Raw genomic sequence first — 12,244 nt, 5'->3', positions numbered from 1 at the left:
CGAAATGATGAACCTGTATTTGCAGTCAGAAACCGTTATGCAATATGATGAACAGAGCTAACAAGATGTTTCTTACACATTAGGAAATCCTCTAAAGTTTAAAACAAAAGGAACAATTCATTCTGGGGATAATTGATGCTTACAGTTACATTTCACAATTTTGCACCTCAGGGAGTCCTTTTGCTTTTCTTAAAGATCAAATAAACTGTTTTATCTGGACAATTTATTAACTGGTCCTATGTTTTATAACTAGAAAAATTTGGCTTGTCTCTTTGTTGTAGTTGAAATAACATCTTAATTCATATCTTTATAGGTAAAGTTTTATTATCATTAGTTCTATAAAACAAAGCTTCAACTGAACTTTGGTTTTCTTTAATTTTTAAGTGATGATGACTGAAGTTAATCAAAGTACAAAAATTCTCTGAATGAGCACAATAATAAGAGGTTAAAAAATCAGAGATGTATTTTTGTAAAGATATACAGAGGGTGCCAAAAAATGTATACATATTTTAAGAAAGGAACAAACTGTATTAAAATTGTAATAATATATACTGATAACAAAAGATGAATACAAGTCATGTTTGACTTCTGCAATTACAAGAGGTGCTCAAAGTAATTACCATCAGTGTAATTTTAATAGTTTTTTTCCTTTCTAAAAAAGTGTATGCGTTTTTTGGGCACTCCCTGTATTATTGGATCTGTCATAAAAGTTCATACAAATAGGAGGAAAAAAGAAAATATCAGAGTATTGGGATTTGTCCTTGAATCTCTCTTTTAGTGTTCCTTCCAGTTAAACTGATTTCCTCACATATTTATTTCTGGGTTAAAGCCAGAATCAATATTGTCCCTACTTCTAATCAAATAATGGAGAAACAATTACTAACTCTGAGTGCAGTTAGTGGATCCTGGCAAGCCGAGTCGCTGGACGTGACCTGAGCTCTGTCTCCGACTCGTTTCTAGCTTTAGTCAAGGTATTTAACATCTCTGCACATTTGACATAATTGTAATAATGCTAATTTATCTCATAGGTATGATATTCAGCAGAACTCAAGAAACCATAATCAGCTATTGAGAGAGGTCATGTTGAGACCTCTGCTTCTGCTTCTGCCGCTTGGAAAAGAGAGTTAGAATTATATCTCCTTTCCATTACCAGTACATTTTAAGTGAATTGGGTGGAAATTTGATGTAAATAATAGGATTTGCAGTTTCATTACACAAAATGGAAAATAAGTGAATGCTTCAGAAATATTTTTATTTCTATCTTTGGGAATCAAACTCATTTAGCTTTTCCAGGCTTTCCTTGAGTATAAATTCTTAAGATAAATAAGAAAGATATTGTTATTTTCCATTTTCAGAAAAAGAAAAAAGGCTGGTAAAGAATAGCATAGAAAGAGTCTTTAACTCTGTGTTCCTGGGTAAATTTTTAACTAACTGTCCTCCATTAAGGATGTAGTCCATTTGTGAGTGCTATCTTATTAAACATGCTTTCTTCAATAACTTTTTCTTCCTTTTTTATGTCTTTTATATTCTTTCATAATTGCCCACTTAAAACACAGTTTTGAGATTTTGCATGCCACTAATGTACTTTTGTTTTGTAATTGTGTTTTTAAAACTTACCTATCAGCTGTGTAATTTTTTAAGTTCCAAACTTAATATTTTTGACTTTAAATTTACTTCACTATAATCATTTAACCTAAAAAAAAAAATTTAGGGGGGAAGCAATTAGACTTTGTAGACTTAGAATAATTTATATTAAATAATATGGGAAATCAAAGAATAGCCATTGGAATGCTATTTTAATTTATAATAACTAAAAGTTTTGAAACAGCCCAAAGCAAAAATATTATAAAAGAAATACAAATAGTTACATAGTGAGGAACTAAATCATCTGATATAACTTTACCACAAGCCAGATTTGCAGAATAATACTTGTTTACTCTGGTGAATGATGGAGACTAGATTTTCAAAGCAAATTTCTTAAAACCTAAACATTTCTTCAGTACTGCAGAAGATGATTAGAATTACAAAGGAGGGCACTGGGGAATTTTAGAGGACTTAAGATATTTTTAGGAATTATTTTAAATTTGATCAAATTAATATAATGATTTTTAAAATATATATAATGGCATTTTGAAATGCTTTATTGTTTAAATATCTGCCAAACTAGAGGCTGCTTTCTTTACCTGGGAATGATCAGATTTGATTATTTTAATGACAATGAGATGGAAATTTCAGGACACCTAGAGACAGACTTGTAAAAACATTTATTTGGCCCTTTATTTTATATCAAATCTAACATAGAGCAATATGTATATATATTATATAATTTCCCAGCATCTCCCAGAGCACTTTTTAAAAGTAGCTTTTCTAATTTTTCAATTATAGTTGACATACAATATTATATTAGATTCAGGTGTGAAACATAGTGATTAGACATTTATATAATGTGATTATATATATATATATTTTAGACATATATATAATTACAAAGTGATCACAACGATAAATCTAGTACCCATCTGACACTATACATAGTTATTTCAATATTAATGACTGTATTCCTTATGCTATACTTCCTCATGAATATTTTGTAACTATCAATTTGTACTTCTTAATCCCTTCCCCTTTTTCACTCATGCCCCCAACCCCCCTCCGATCTGACAACCATCAAAATGCTCTCTATATCTATGAGTTTGTTTCTGTTTTGTTTGTTCATTTATCTTGTTCTTTAGATTCCACATATAAATGAAATCATATGGCATTTGTCTTTCTCTGTCCGACTTATTCCATTCAGCACAGTACCCTCTAGGTTCATCCATGTTTTTGCAGATGGCAAGATTTCATTCTTTTTTATGGCTGAGTAATATTCCATTGTATATATGTACCACATCTTCTTTATCCATTCATCCATGATGGACACCCAGGTTGCCTCCATGCATATCTTGACTATTGTAAGTAACACTGCAATGAGCATGAGGATACACATTGTCCCTTTGAAGTAATGTTTTGGGTTTCTTTGAGTAAATACCCAGAAGTACTATTACTGGGTCCTTCTTTGTCTCTTGTTATAGCCTTTGTTTTAAAGTCAATTTTGAGTCTGGTATAAATATTGCTACTCCAGATTTTCTTGTTCGTTTGTTTTCATTTTCATGGACTATCTTTTTTCATGTCTTTACATTCCATATGTGTGTGTCTTTCGATCTGAAGTGAGTTTCTTGTAGGCAACTATGTACCGGTCTTGTTTTCTTATCCATTCAGCTACCCTGTGTCTTTTGATTGGAGTATTTAATCCATTTACATTTAAAATAATTATTGATAGGTACCTAATTATTGCCATTTTATTATTCACATTTTTTTAAATCTTCTCTTGTTTGTTTGTTTGTTTGTTTGTTCTTCTTAAAGAAGTCCTTCTAACATTTCTTGTAATACTGGCGTGGTGGTAATGAATTCCTTTAGCTTTTTCTTGTCTGGGAAGCTCTTTATCTCTCCTTCCATTCTAAATGATAGCCTTGCTGGGTAGAGTAGTCTTGGTTGTAGGTCCTTACTTTTCATTACTTCGAATATTTCCTGCCACTCCCTTCTTGGCTACAAAATTTCTGTTGGGAAATAAGCTGACAGTCTTATGAGAGCTCCCTTGTAGGTAACTAACTGCTTTTCTTTTGCTGCTTTTAATATTCTCTCTTTGTCTTTAATCTTTGGCAATTTAATTATAATATGTCTTGGTATAGGCCTCTTCAGTTTCATCTTGTTTGGTATTCTCTGTATTTCCTGAGCTTGTACATCTATTTTCTTTGCCAGGTTAGGGAAGTTTTCAGTTGTTATTTCTTCAAATAGGTTTTCAATTCCTTGCTCTCTCTCATCTTCTTCTGGTACGCTTGTGATATGAATGTTGGTATGACTGATGTCCCCTGATGCCATAGAGACCCCTTAAACTATCCTCTTTTTTAAAAAAATTATTTTTGCTGTTCTGATTGGGTGTTTTCTGCTACCTTAATATCCAAATCATTGATTAATCCTCTGCTTCATGTAATCTGTTGATTCCCTTTAACGTATGCTTTATTTCAGTTATTGCATTCTTTTCTGACTGGTTCTTTTTTATGTTTTCTAGCTTCACTTTTATGCTTTCTATCTCTTTGTTGAAGTTCTCTCTGAGATCATCAAGCATCTTTATAATCAGTGTTTTGAACTTTGCATCTGGTAGATTGTTGTCTCCATTTTGTTTAGTTATTTTTCTGCAGCTTTGTTCTGTTCTTTTATTTGGGACATGTTTCTTTGTCTTCCCATTTTGTTTGCTTCCCTGTGTTTGTGTCTATGTATTAGGTAGGGCTGCTATGTTTCCCAGTCTTAGTAGAGTTGCCTTATGTACTAGGAGTGCTGTGGGGCCCAGTGGCACAGTCTCTCTGATCACTCGAGTCAGGTGCTCCAGGTGTGTCCCTTCTGTGAGTTGTGTGTGCCCTCCTGTTGTAGTTGATCCTTGGTTGCTGTTTGCACATCAGTGGGAGGGATTGACTCTCAGGCTGATTTGTTGTGAGCACTGGCTGTGACTACAGTGGAGGAGTTGTTGTGCAGGGGCTGACCCCATGGAGCAGGATTCCCTTTAGCAGGGCTCTGGTGCCAGCCCAGTCTGCCCTTTGTGTGTGTCATTTGTGGAGGTTATTGGGTGGTGCTCTGGTATGGTCTGAGGCTGGCCACTGGGTGTGCTGGTTCTACGGCCTCTTGGGAGGGGTTGTGTTTCAGGCCAAGGTCAGCTGCTGCCTGTGCCCTACCCAGGGAAACTTGGTGTAAGCTGCAAAGTGATCTGCAAATGGTTGCCACATGTCCTGGGCTTGGAGGTGCCTCCCAGCGCACTTTCAACACACACTGTCACTTATGCAAGAACCAATATCAGACAGAGACATAAAGACATAATTTTTAAAAAGCTCTATAAGTTTAAAAAGCTCTATAAGCTAATTTATTCATTTCTATAAGAAAGTACTTGACCCCACAAATAAATAAGGGAACTTGATGAACCAAACAAAAATATATTAATTTCAACAGACAACATTAACGCAAAATCTGGAACACACAAAATTTCATGACTTTAAATTCTTGACTCCAGAATATTTTAGCTGATACCTGGAAGTGGATTAAAATTATAAAGATCTGGTTGTTATCACATTAGAAAAATGAGACATTATTTTTACTACTAGGAAGAAAAAGGAGAAATCCTGATCAATTACACATTAAAATATATTAGTTATTTTTAGTTAGAAGAACAATTTGAATCAGTCACAAATAAATAGTATTTTATCAAAATTTTATACTAATCTCCCAGATTAGTGTGTATGTACTTAGTGAAAATCTATTTTATTTCTTAGGCAAATTATTTTCCCTCTCTGAGCTTTGTTTACACAAATGTTGACTATATTTGGATAATCTCATTTCCTTTAGTTATATTTTGACCCAGGTTCTATCCTCATGGGATAACACTTTCTACTTCTAAAAATCTCTTCTTACATTTTTAAAAAGCATCTTGTATTTTCCATCCATTTTTATTTTCTTTTGCTTGCTTATAATAAAACAATTATTCTTATTTTCTGTAAGATTAAAACACTTTATCTTTATGACTATGTAATTGATTACATTTTAGGAAATCTCCATTATCTCGAGGAGTGTTTCTTTTTTACTTTTTACTACTTGAATTCTATGATGAATTTTAAAATTAAACAATAAATGACCATAACAGTACATTGGGGTGTGTGAGAGCTTATAATGGTTTTAAAGAGATATTTGGACTTATAAATTCCCAAAAGAAAATAAATAACTGAAGAGTTGGATCAGTAGCAGACAATAAACACATATATAATATTTCATTAAATTTTATATATTTTATTTATATATAACACATTCATAATTAATCCATTATAAAAGCGATATGGAATGTATGGGGGTGGGGGAGATGGTTGTTATTTTATATATGGTAGCCAGGGACAGTGTCTCTGGGAAGGTGCTATTTGAACAGACCTGAGTAATATAAGGGAGCAAACCATGGAGATTTTCAAAAGAAGAACATTCCAGGTAGGGGGAGCAGCAAGTACAATTGCCCTGAGAAGTAAGTGCATTTTGTTGTGTTCAAGGAATACTGAAGAGGCCAATGTGGCCAGAGCAAGGAAAACTGGGGATAATAAAGGGAAAGGAGATGTGAGGCAGTAGTATTTTGAAGATTATGTAAAGCCTTATAGGTAGGTGACCATATATCCCAATTTGCCCAGGTAAGGCTCAGTTTGGACTGTTGTCCTGGTGTCATTCTCAAAAAATGTTCTGGTTTGGATCACTGAAATCTTTCAGTGGTGACTTGGACCAGATGGTAGCAACAGAGGTAGTTCAGAGGTGGTTGGATAGTGCATAAATTTTGAATGTAGAGTATTTCCATGGAAAATTACTTTGCTTTTCTACTTTTTCCTTTAGTTAAAAGTGAATATTGTGATTTCTCTTTTAAAGACATCCTGAGGATTGGCTTGTGACAGAACCACGAGATTCCACATGTTGATCATGTGTTAGCAATTTTTGTTTACATATTTTAATTGTCATATTAAATTGGTGTATTAACATGGAGGCAGCATTCATATACAAATAGGTTGTTACTAAATTGTTTTCTTTCATTAAATAAGTTACAAATATTTTATTTTAAAACTATCTCTTGGCACTCATTTAAATATAAAACATGGGTGTGTCATTTGTGGAGGCGACACATGATTTCATGATGACAATGATTTCAAGTGTGTTCTTTCCATCTAACCAATATGTATTAATTTGAATCATATGAAATTGACAATTTTGTAGATCAAAAATATTCAAACATATGCCATTTGTTATATTTCAACTTAATATATTAAGAAAGGAACAACTAGACACTAAGGAAAGAAGCTCAGGAGACCTAAGGGGGCTCTGGAGTGGGGTTTTGTGAGAAAAAAAAATCATGTGTTTAATCCAATCAAAAATCTCTAATTCTTTCTTAACACTTTCAAAAATGCACTTAGTCCATTGTTTTCCCCTTGACCAGAATAAGCATTGAGGAGGAAATATGTCACTATAAACAGACTGTGGTTTTAAGGGAGGGAAATCACATTTTCCCCCTCTGAGAAAGATTTTCCCTCTTGGGGAATATTTTCTGCAGAGGCAACAAATAAACATTTATCAGAGTCACCATAGTAAGTTAGATGTTGGGGATACAACAATTAGCAATTAGCAAGGTGTGGCTTTTGCCTTTAAAAATTTTATTCAAAGCAAAACAACATCGATAAAGGGAAACAGTTGGAGAAAGACATGCAAAAGACTGACTAAACGATAATTCCATCACCTGGCACAGTGCCTAGAACATAGCAGGGAAGCACACAGTTTATTAAGTGAATAAATGCTGCATTGGTCTATAAATATAGCACGGGATCACAGTGCAGGAAGTAATTAATTTTGTCTTTAAGGGTGGTCTGGGAGAGTTTAGTTTTTATATTTAATTACACATGATGTCATATATACTGAATTTACATTGTCTTTCATTTCCATTTTAATACTTATTTTCATTTCTTCCTCAAAACATTGCCTTGCTGAGGCAGCCGTGTTTTATTCTCTCACGGCATTTAGCATAGTCCTGACTAAGTAGCTGATGATCGATAAACTTGTGCTGATGCTATCATTCCCTAGGATTGCTTCTGCTTTAATGCAGCTGTCTCCTCTCCTCAAGTTAACTTAATGTTCATTTGGAGAAGCATGTGTCTCAAGAATAAATCACAGCATGTTCAGGAGTGAGTGATGTTCAGTGGAGAAGGCCAAGTAGATGGCAGGGATACAGGTATGTAGAAAAGAAGACCATGTAGAGTACACCCTGGGGCATGAGCCTTCAAGGTGGAAAGCTCAAGTGTTTGGTCTTCCATACACCATTTGTGTGATCTTAGGAAGTTACTTAACCTCTCTGATCTAGTATTCATTTGTATGATGAGGATAATAATACTTGCCTTGTACAGTTATTTGAGGAAGAAATAAGATGCTTATAAAATGCATAACACAGTTCTAGGTATGTAGTTATATAAAAATGTCAGCCAGAGGTAAAAATGTGTGAAGTGAAAATTACACAGTTATATCTAGCAGACTATTATGATCTGTAATGCACAAATTTCACATATTCTAAAAATTCACATTATATTTTACAATGCTTCCCAATGTGGCCATGCATGCTATTTGTCACTGAATTTAAGTAATGCCTCTGCCATTCTGTAACTGGTTTGTTGGACTCAGAAAGACTGAGGACTACTTACTTTATTAACAAAGACTAAAAAACTTTTGTCTATTAAGTCCTTAAATCAATTATTGCTTCTCAGTTTTTGCTGAACATTAGAATCAGCTGGGAGTCTTTAAAAAAAATTCCAAAGCCCAATGGCCGCCTTTAGACATTTGATTCAATCCCTGGGCATGGAGATTTTTTTAAAAGCTTCCCAAGAGATCCTAATAGACAGCAAAGTTTAGGAATCATTTCGCTAATTATATAAAAATTGATAAAGAGACACATTAAAAGGACCTAGTGGTCATAGATTCTATAAGAATAAAAATAGACAAGCAAATAACAATTCAGTTGATTCCAGTTTTTTATGTTTTAGCAGAAACCATAGGTAAAATGTGTTTAAAGATTATGCAGATATTTCTGTCCTTCTAGGCTCCTTTACTTCAACAATTAATGAAAATTCACCACTGGCAGCACACAGAAGTTATTTTGAGGATGAGGGAAGTTTTTCATCAAGACTAATGACTTCAAGATTGTTTTTAAAATAATCTTGAGAAGTGGTAAAGTGAAATTTCCTCCATTACTTTAAATAGGACTTAAAGTTTTTATATCTTGATAGCTTGCCTATAGAGACATTAAGTAAAACAATTTATATCAGCTATTTGTTGTAACCTTTTTCTTCTTTTAAAAATAAAAGCTGTCTTCCATATACAAAATGAGTTACTATTTATTTAACACTTATTATATGCCAGCAATCTAAAAATATTACATCAAAATTGCCACAGTCCTATAAGGTAGGAATTAGTTCCATTTTACAGATCAGGAGCATTTTAGTAAGTTGCATGTGGCCAAACAACACTGAAAGCGGCCCAGCCAAAATAGGAACCCAGGTCTTCAAGTTTACAGAGCCTGTGCCTTTTCCACACTTTCATACAAGCAGCACATTAGGACCACCCAGAGATCCAGAATCTCTCCTCTATTTTTGCAATTGAACAGGCTCAATTCTATTGAAGGTAAAAGTGGGCATGATTCTGTGTGGGGGAAGCCTGGGAAAGTCCAGGAGAATATCCTGGGGGCATGACTCTCACGTTGATGGCCTGGAACTGCATCGGACCTCCTTGATTGCCTTGAGCCTTAACCTAACTGAACTCATGAAAAATTCACAGTAAATAACTGTATGAAATTCTTTTTGTTCTTGCAGTTCTTCAATGGGAAAAATGGCAAAGATATTTAGTTTTATCCTTGTCACCACTACTCTGGTAATAAACAGGGAAAGCTGGGTAAGTTCATTACAAAAACTGTTGAATTTATAATGCTTGCTTTGACCTGAATTTTCATTTATTTTGCAGAAAACCTATAGTAAGTTTTCACTGAAAAAAATCTAAGGGGTGGGGAGAAATAAAAGAGTTTGTGGAAGTACCTCACACATAATAGGCACTTATCAAATACTTTAAAAAAATTTTTAAGTAAAAATCAATATTCACAACAAATAAGTAAAATCTTTTTTAATTTATTGGGGTTATTTGGGCAGTTACATAATATAAGAAATTTAAAACTGTCCATTAAAATTGACCTTGGGCTTTCCAATATCGGACACTATTAGTGTAAACTAAACAGATTGTTTGAAAGTAATTACAATGAATGTGTGCCCTCTTTCATTCACGAGTAAAAAAGTGAAAATACTCATTTGCTCCAAGTTCTGGGAGAAAGAAAATTCTTAAGTTTTAAATAAGCTTATTAACACTGTATATCCAGTCACATAAAGATTGAACATATTTGCTCTGTAATCCCTTCAGTTATTTTTAAAATGCCTAGTCTACTATTTTTAACAATATCACTACCAGTTTCCCACTATCAGAAAGCAAGACAGGATTCCAGACATCATAAAATGTGTTTGCTGTTCATTCAATAGACATTTATGACTCGGGGGCCTGAGCAAATAACTCATTCAAAGAGGCTAAATCAAAGAGTGAGGAGGAGAGAACACTAAGAGCAATAAAAAATAGTCCTAGAGAAATACCTGGGAGAGATTCAGTGACTTGGACGAGGAGATGGGAGAGAGGAGGCCTCTTACCTCTCCATTCTCTTGTTATATGACTTCCAGTTTCGAGGCTAAGTTGCTATGTTTATATTCTAGTCCTTTGCAGGAAAGCAGTGTACCTCTTTCCTTTGTCCCAAATTGGATATCTAATTGTGCTGTTCTGACTGCCTAGCAGAGTACCTGGAATACAGTACATCCTCGTATTTATGGAATGAGTACAAGGTAGCACATAAAGATAGGAACAGGAAGGTACGCACATATAAATTGGGAAATATATCTGACTATAACCAAATGCCTATTTTAGGAAGTAATGTATATAAAAGCAGTATGATGCACTTACACATTAAAAGTCATAGTTTCTCAGAAGTGAACATTTATACTTATCACAGGAGATCATGAGATGGGCTGCAAATAGAGATGTCAAGGTAAAAACTGAAAAATGGCTAAAATTTGTCTTTTGTCCTTATTTTTTTAAACTACCCCTATTACCTCTCCCAACATTGAGCATTCGAGAGCCTTTATTAAAGTTTCTTGGCTTTAGCACCTCTTCCCAGGAGACTCACCTCTGCAACTGTCCTTCCCAGTTCACCTCCCCATTTGCTTTATCTTTGGAGGTCTCTGCCACATTATCTTTGGAGTGGCTCAGATGCCACTTTAGAAAGGAGCTGATAAACTCTCTCACCGTGCAATATTCTTGGGTTATTTGCCTTTTTAGAGAAAACAAATGACTTAACAGGAAGACTGAGTCTCCTCCCATCTCTTTTTAAAGTGATTGAGGAAAAAACAATAAATAATCAAAAAGTTAAAGTGGCTCCAGTAGAATTTTCAGCAACAAGGAAATGGGTAAGATATTCAGGCCTAAATAGCGTCCCTAATGAAGGTGGCCATATGTTATCAGATTATAAGCATTCAATTATATTTGAAAACATTAACACCAAAAGATCATTCAAAAGCCTCATTGATTTTACTCCTAAGAAAGCACTTACACAGCGTCATGCAGAAATTGAGAACAGAAATCTTGAACTTGATATAAATTCTGACTCCTCCTACCTACTGGTGATTCTTGAGTCCATTCCTACCTTATGGAATCATTATGAGACTCAAATGTGACCACAATTCCAATGCTTTTAGCATAGTCATTCAGATTATTTTATTATATAATTTTTTAGTTCTAGCACTTCAATATAAGCCATAATTTCTTATTCTTCAAATAACAAATAGTATTAGAATTTTCAAACTATTTTCTTGTTGGAAAAATAGTCTGAAATGGGCGTTGGGGACAAAATTGAATCATTAATTTATCCAACTTACTTGGAGCATTTATTTTCCATGGGAACAAGATGCATGTTACTTTGCAGGCTCTTGAGAACTGTCTCCAGGAGCAGGCACGTCTTAGAGCCCAGGTGCGCCTGCTTGAGACCCGGGTCAAACAGCAACAAGTCAAGATCACACAGCTTTTGCATGAGAAGGAAATCCAGTTCCTGGAAAACGGAGAGGAGAGTAGTGTCATTGACCTTGGCGGCAAGAGGCAATATGCAGGTCAGAATCTATTTTTCTTAAGTGTTTCAATAACTTATGTCATATACCCATGTGCAATGATGGTGCTAGTTATTCGATCACATCAGGTTTTGCTAAAGAGCTTTTCCTATTCCAGTTACAAGCAACATAAAGCATTACACCAAATTTGAATGTCTTCAACCATTTTTTATCCTTTTTTTGTCTATTATCTCAGCAGGGGACATTTAACATCAATGCTCAATATTTGAGGATTTCTATAGTTTAATAAGAGACCAAAACAATAGATTGTTTAAATATCAGTGTGCAAGTGACAGATTATATTTGTGAAATTTTACAGTTGAGCTTTGTTTTTATTTGTGTATCGTTTCTTGTTACATTTATACAGTTTTTCCTTCTGAAACTCTGGTGTGACTTAGGGTAATAAATAAGGT

At 34.2% G+C, this 12,244-nt stretch overlaps 1 protein-coding gene across 1 annotated transcript in view; it reads left to right on the top strand.

Annotated features, from left to right (window-relative positions):
- Positions 1–873: 873 nt before the first annotated feature.
- The window catches only part of FGL1 (fibrinogen like 1), a 28,373-nt gene continuing 17,002 nt past the window's right edge, over positions 874–12,244 (top strand). Inside the window, exons 1-3 of the mRNA XM_019738010.2 lie at positions 874–971; positions 9,456–9,534; positions 11,654–11,834. Coding sequence (XP_019593569.2) covers positions 9,463–9,534; positions 11,654–11,834 — 253 coding nt within the window. The 5' untranslated portion in view covers positions 874–971; positions 9,456–9,462. The remainder of the gene's footprint in view (positions 972–9,455; positions 9,535–11,653; positions 11,835–12,244) is intronic.

Source organism: Rhinolophus sinicus, linkage group LG04, assembly GCF_036562045.2.
Source record: "Rhinolophus sinicus isolate RSC01 linkage group LG04, ASM3656204v1, whole genome shotgun sequence".
Taxonomy (NCBI): domain Eukaryota; kingdom Metazoa; phylum Chordata; class Mammalia; order Chiroptera; family Rhinolophidae; genus Rhinolophus; species Rhinolophus sinicus.
This window is presented reverse-complemented; position numbering and strand designations above follow the sequence as displayed.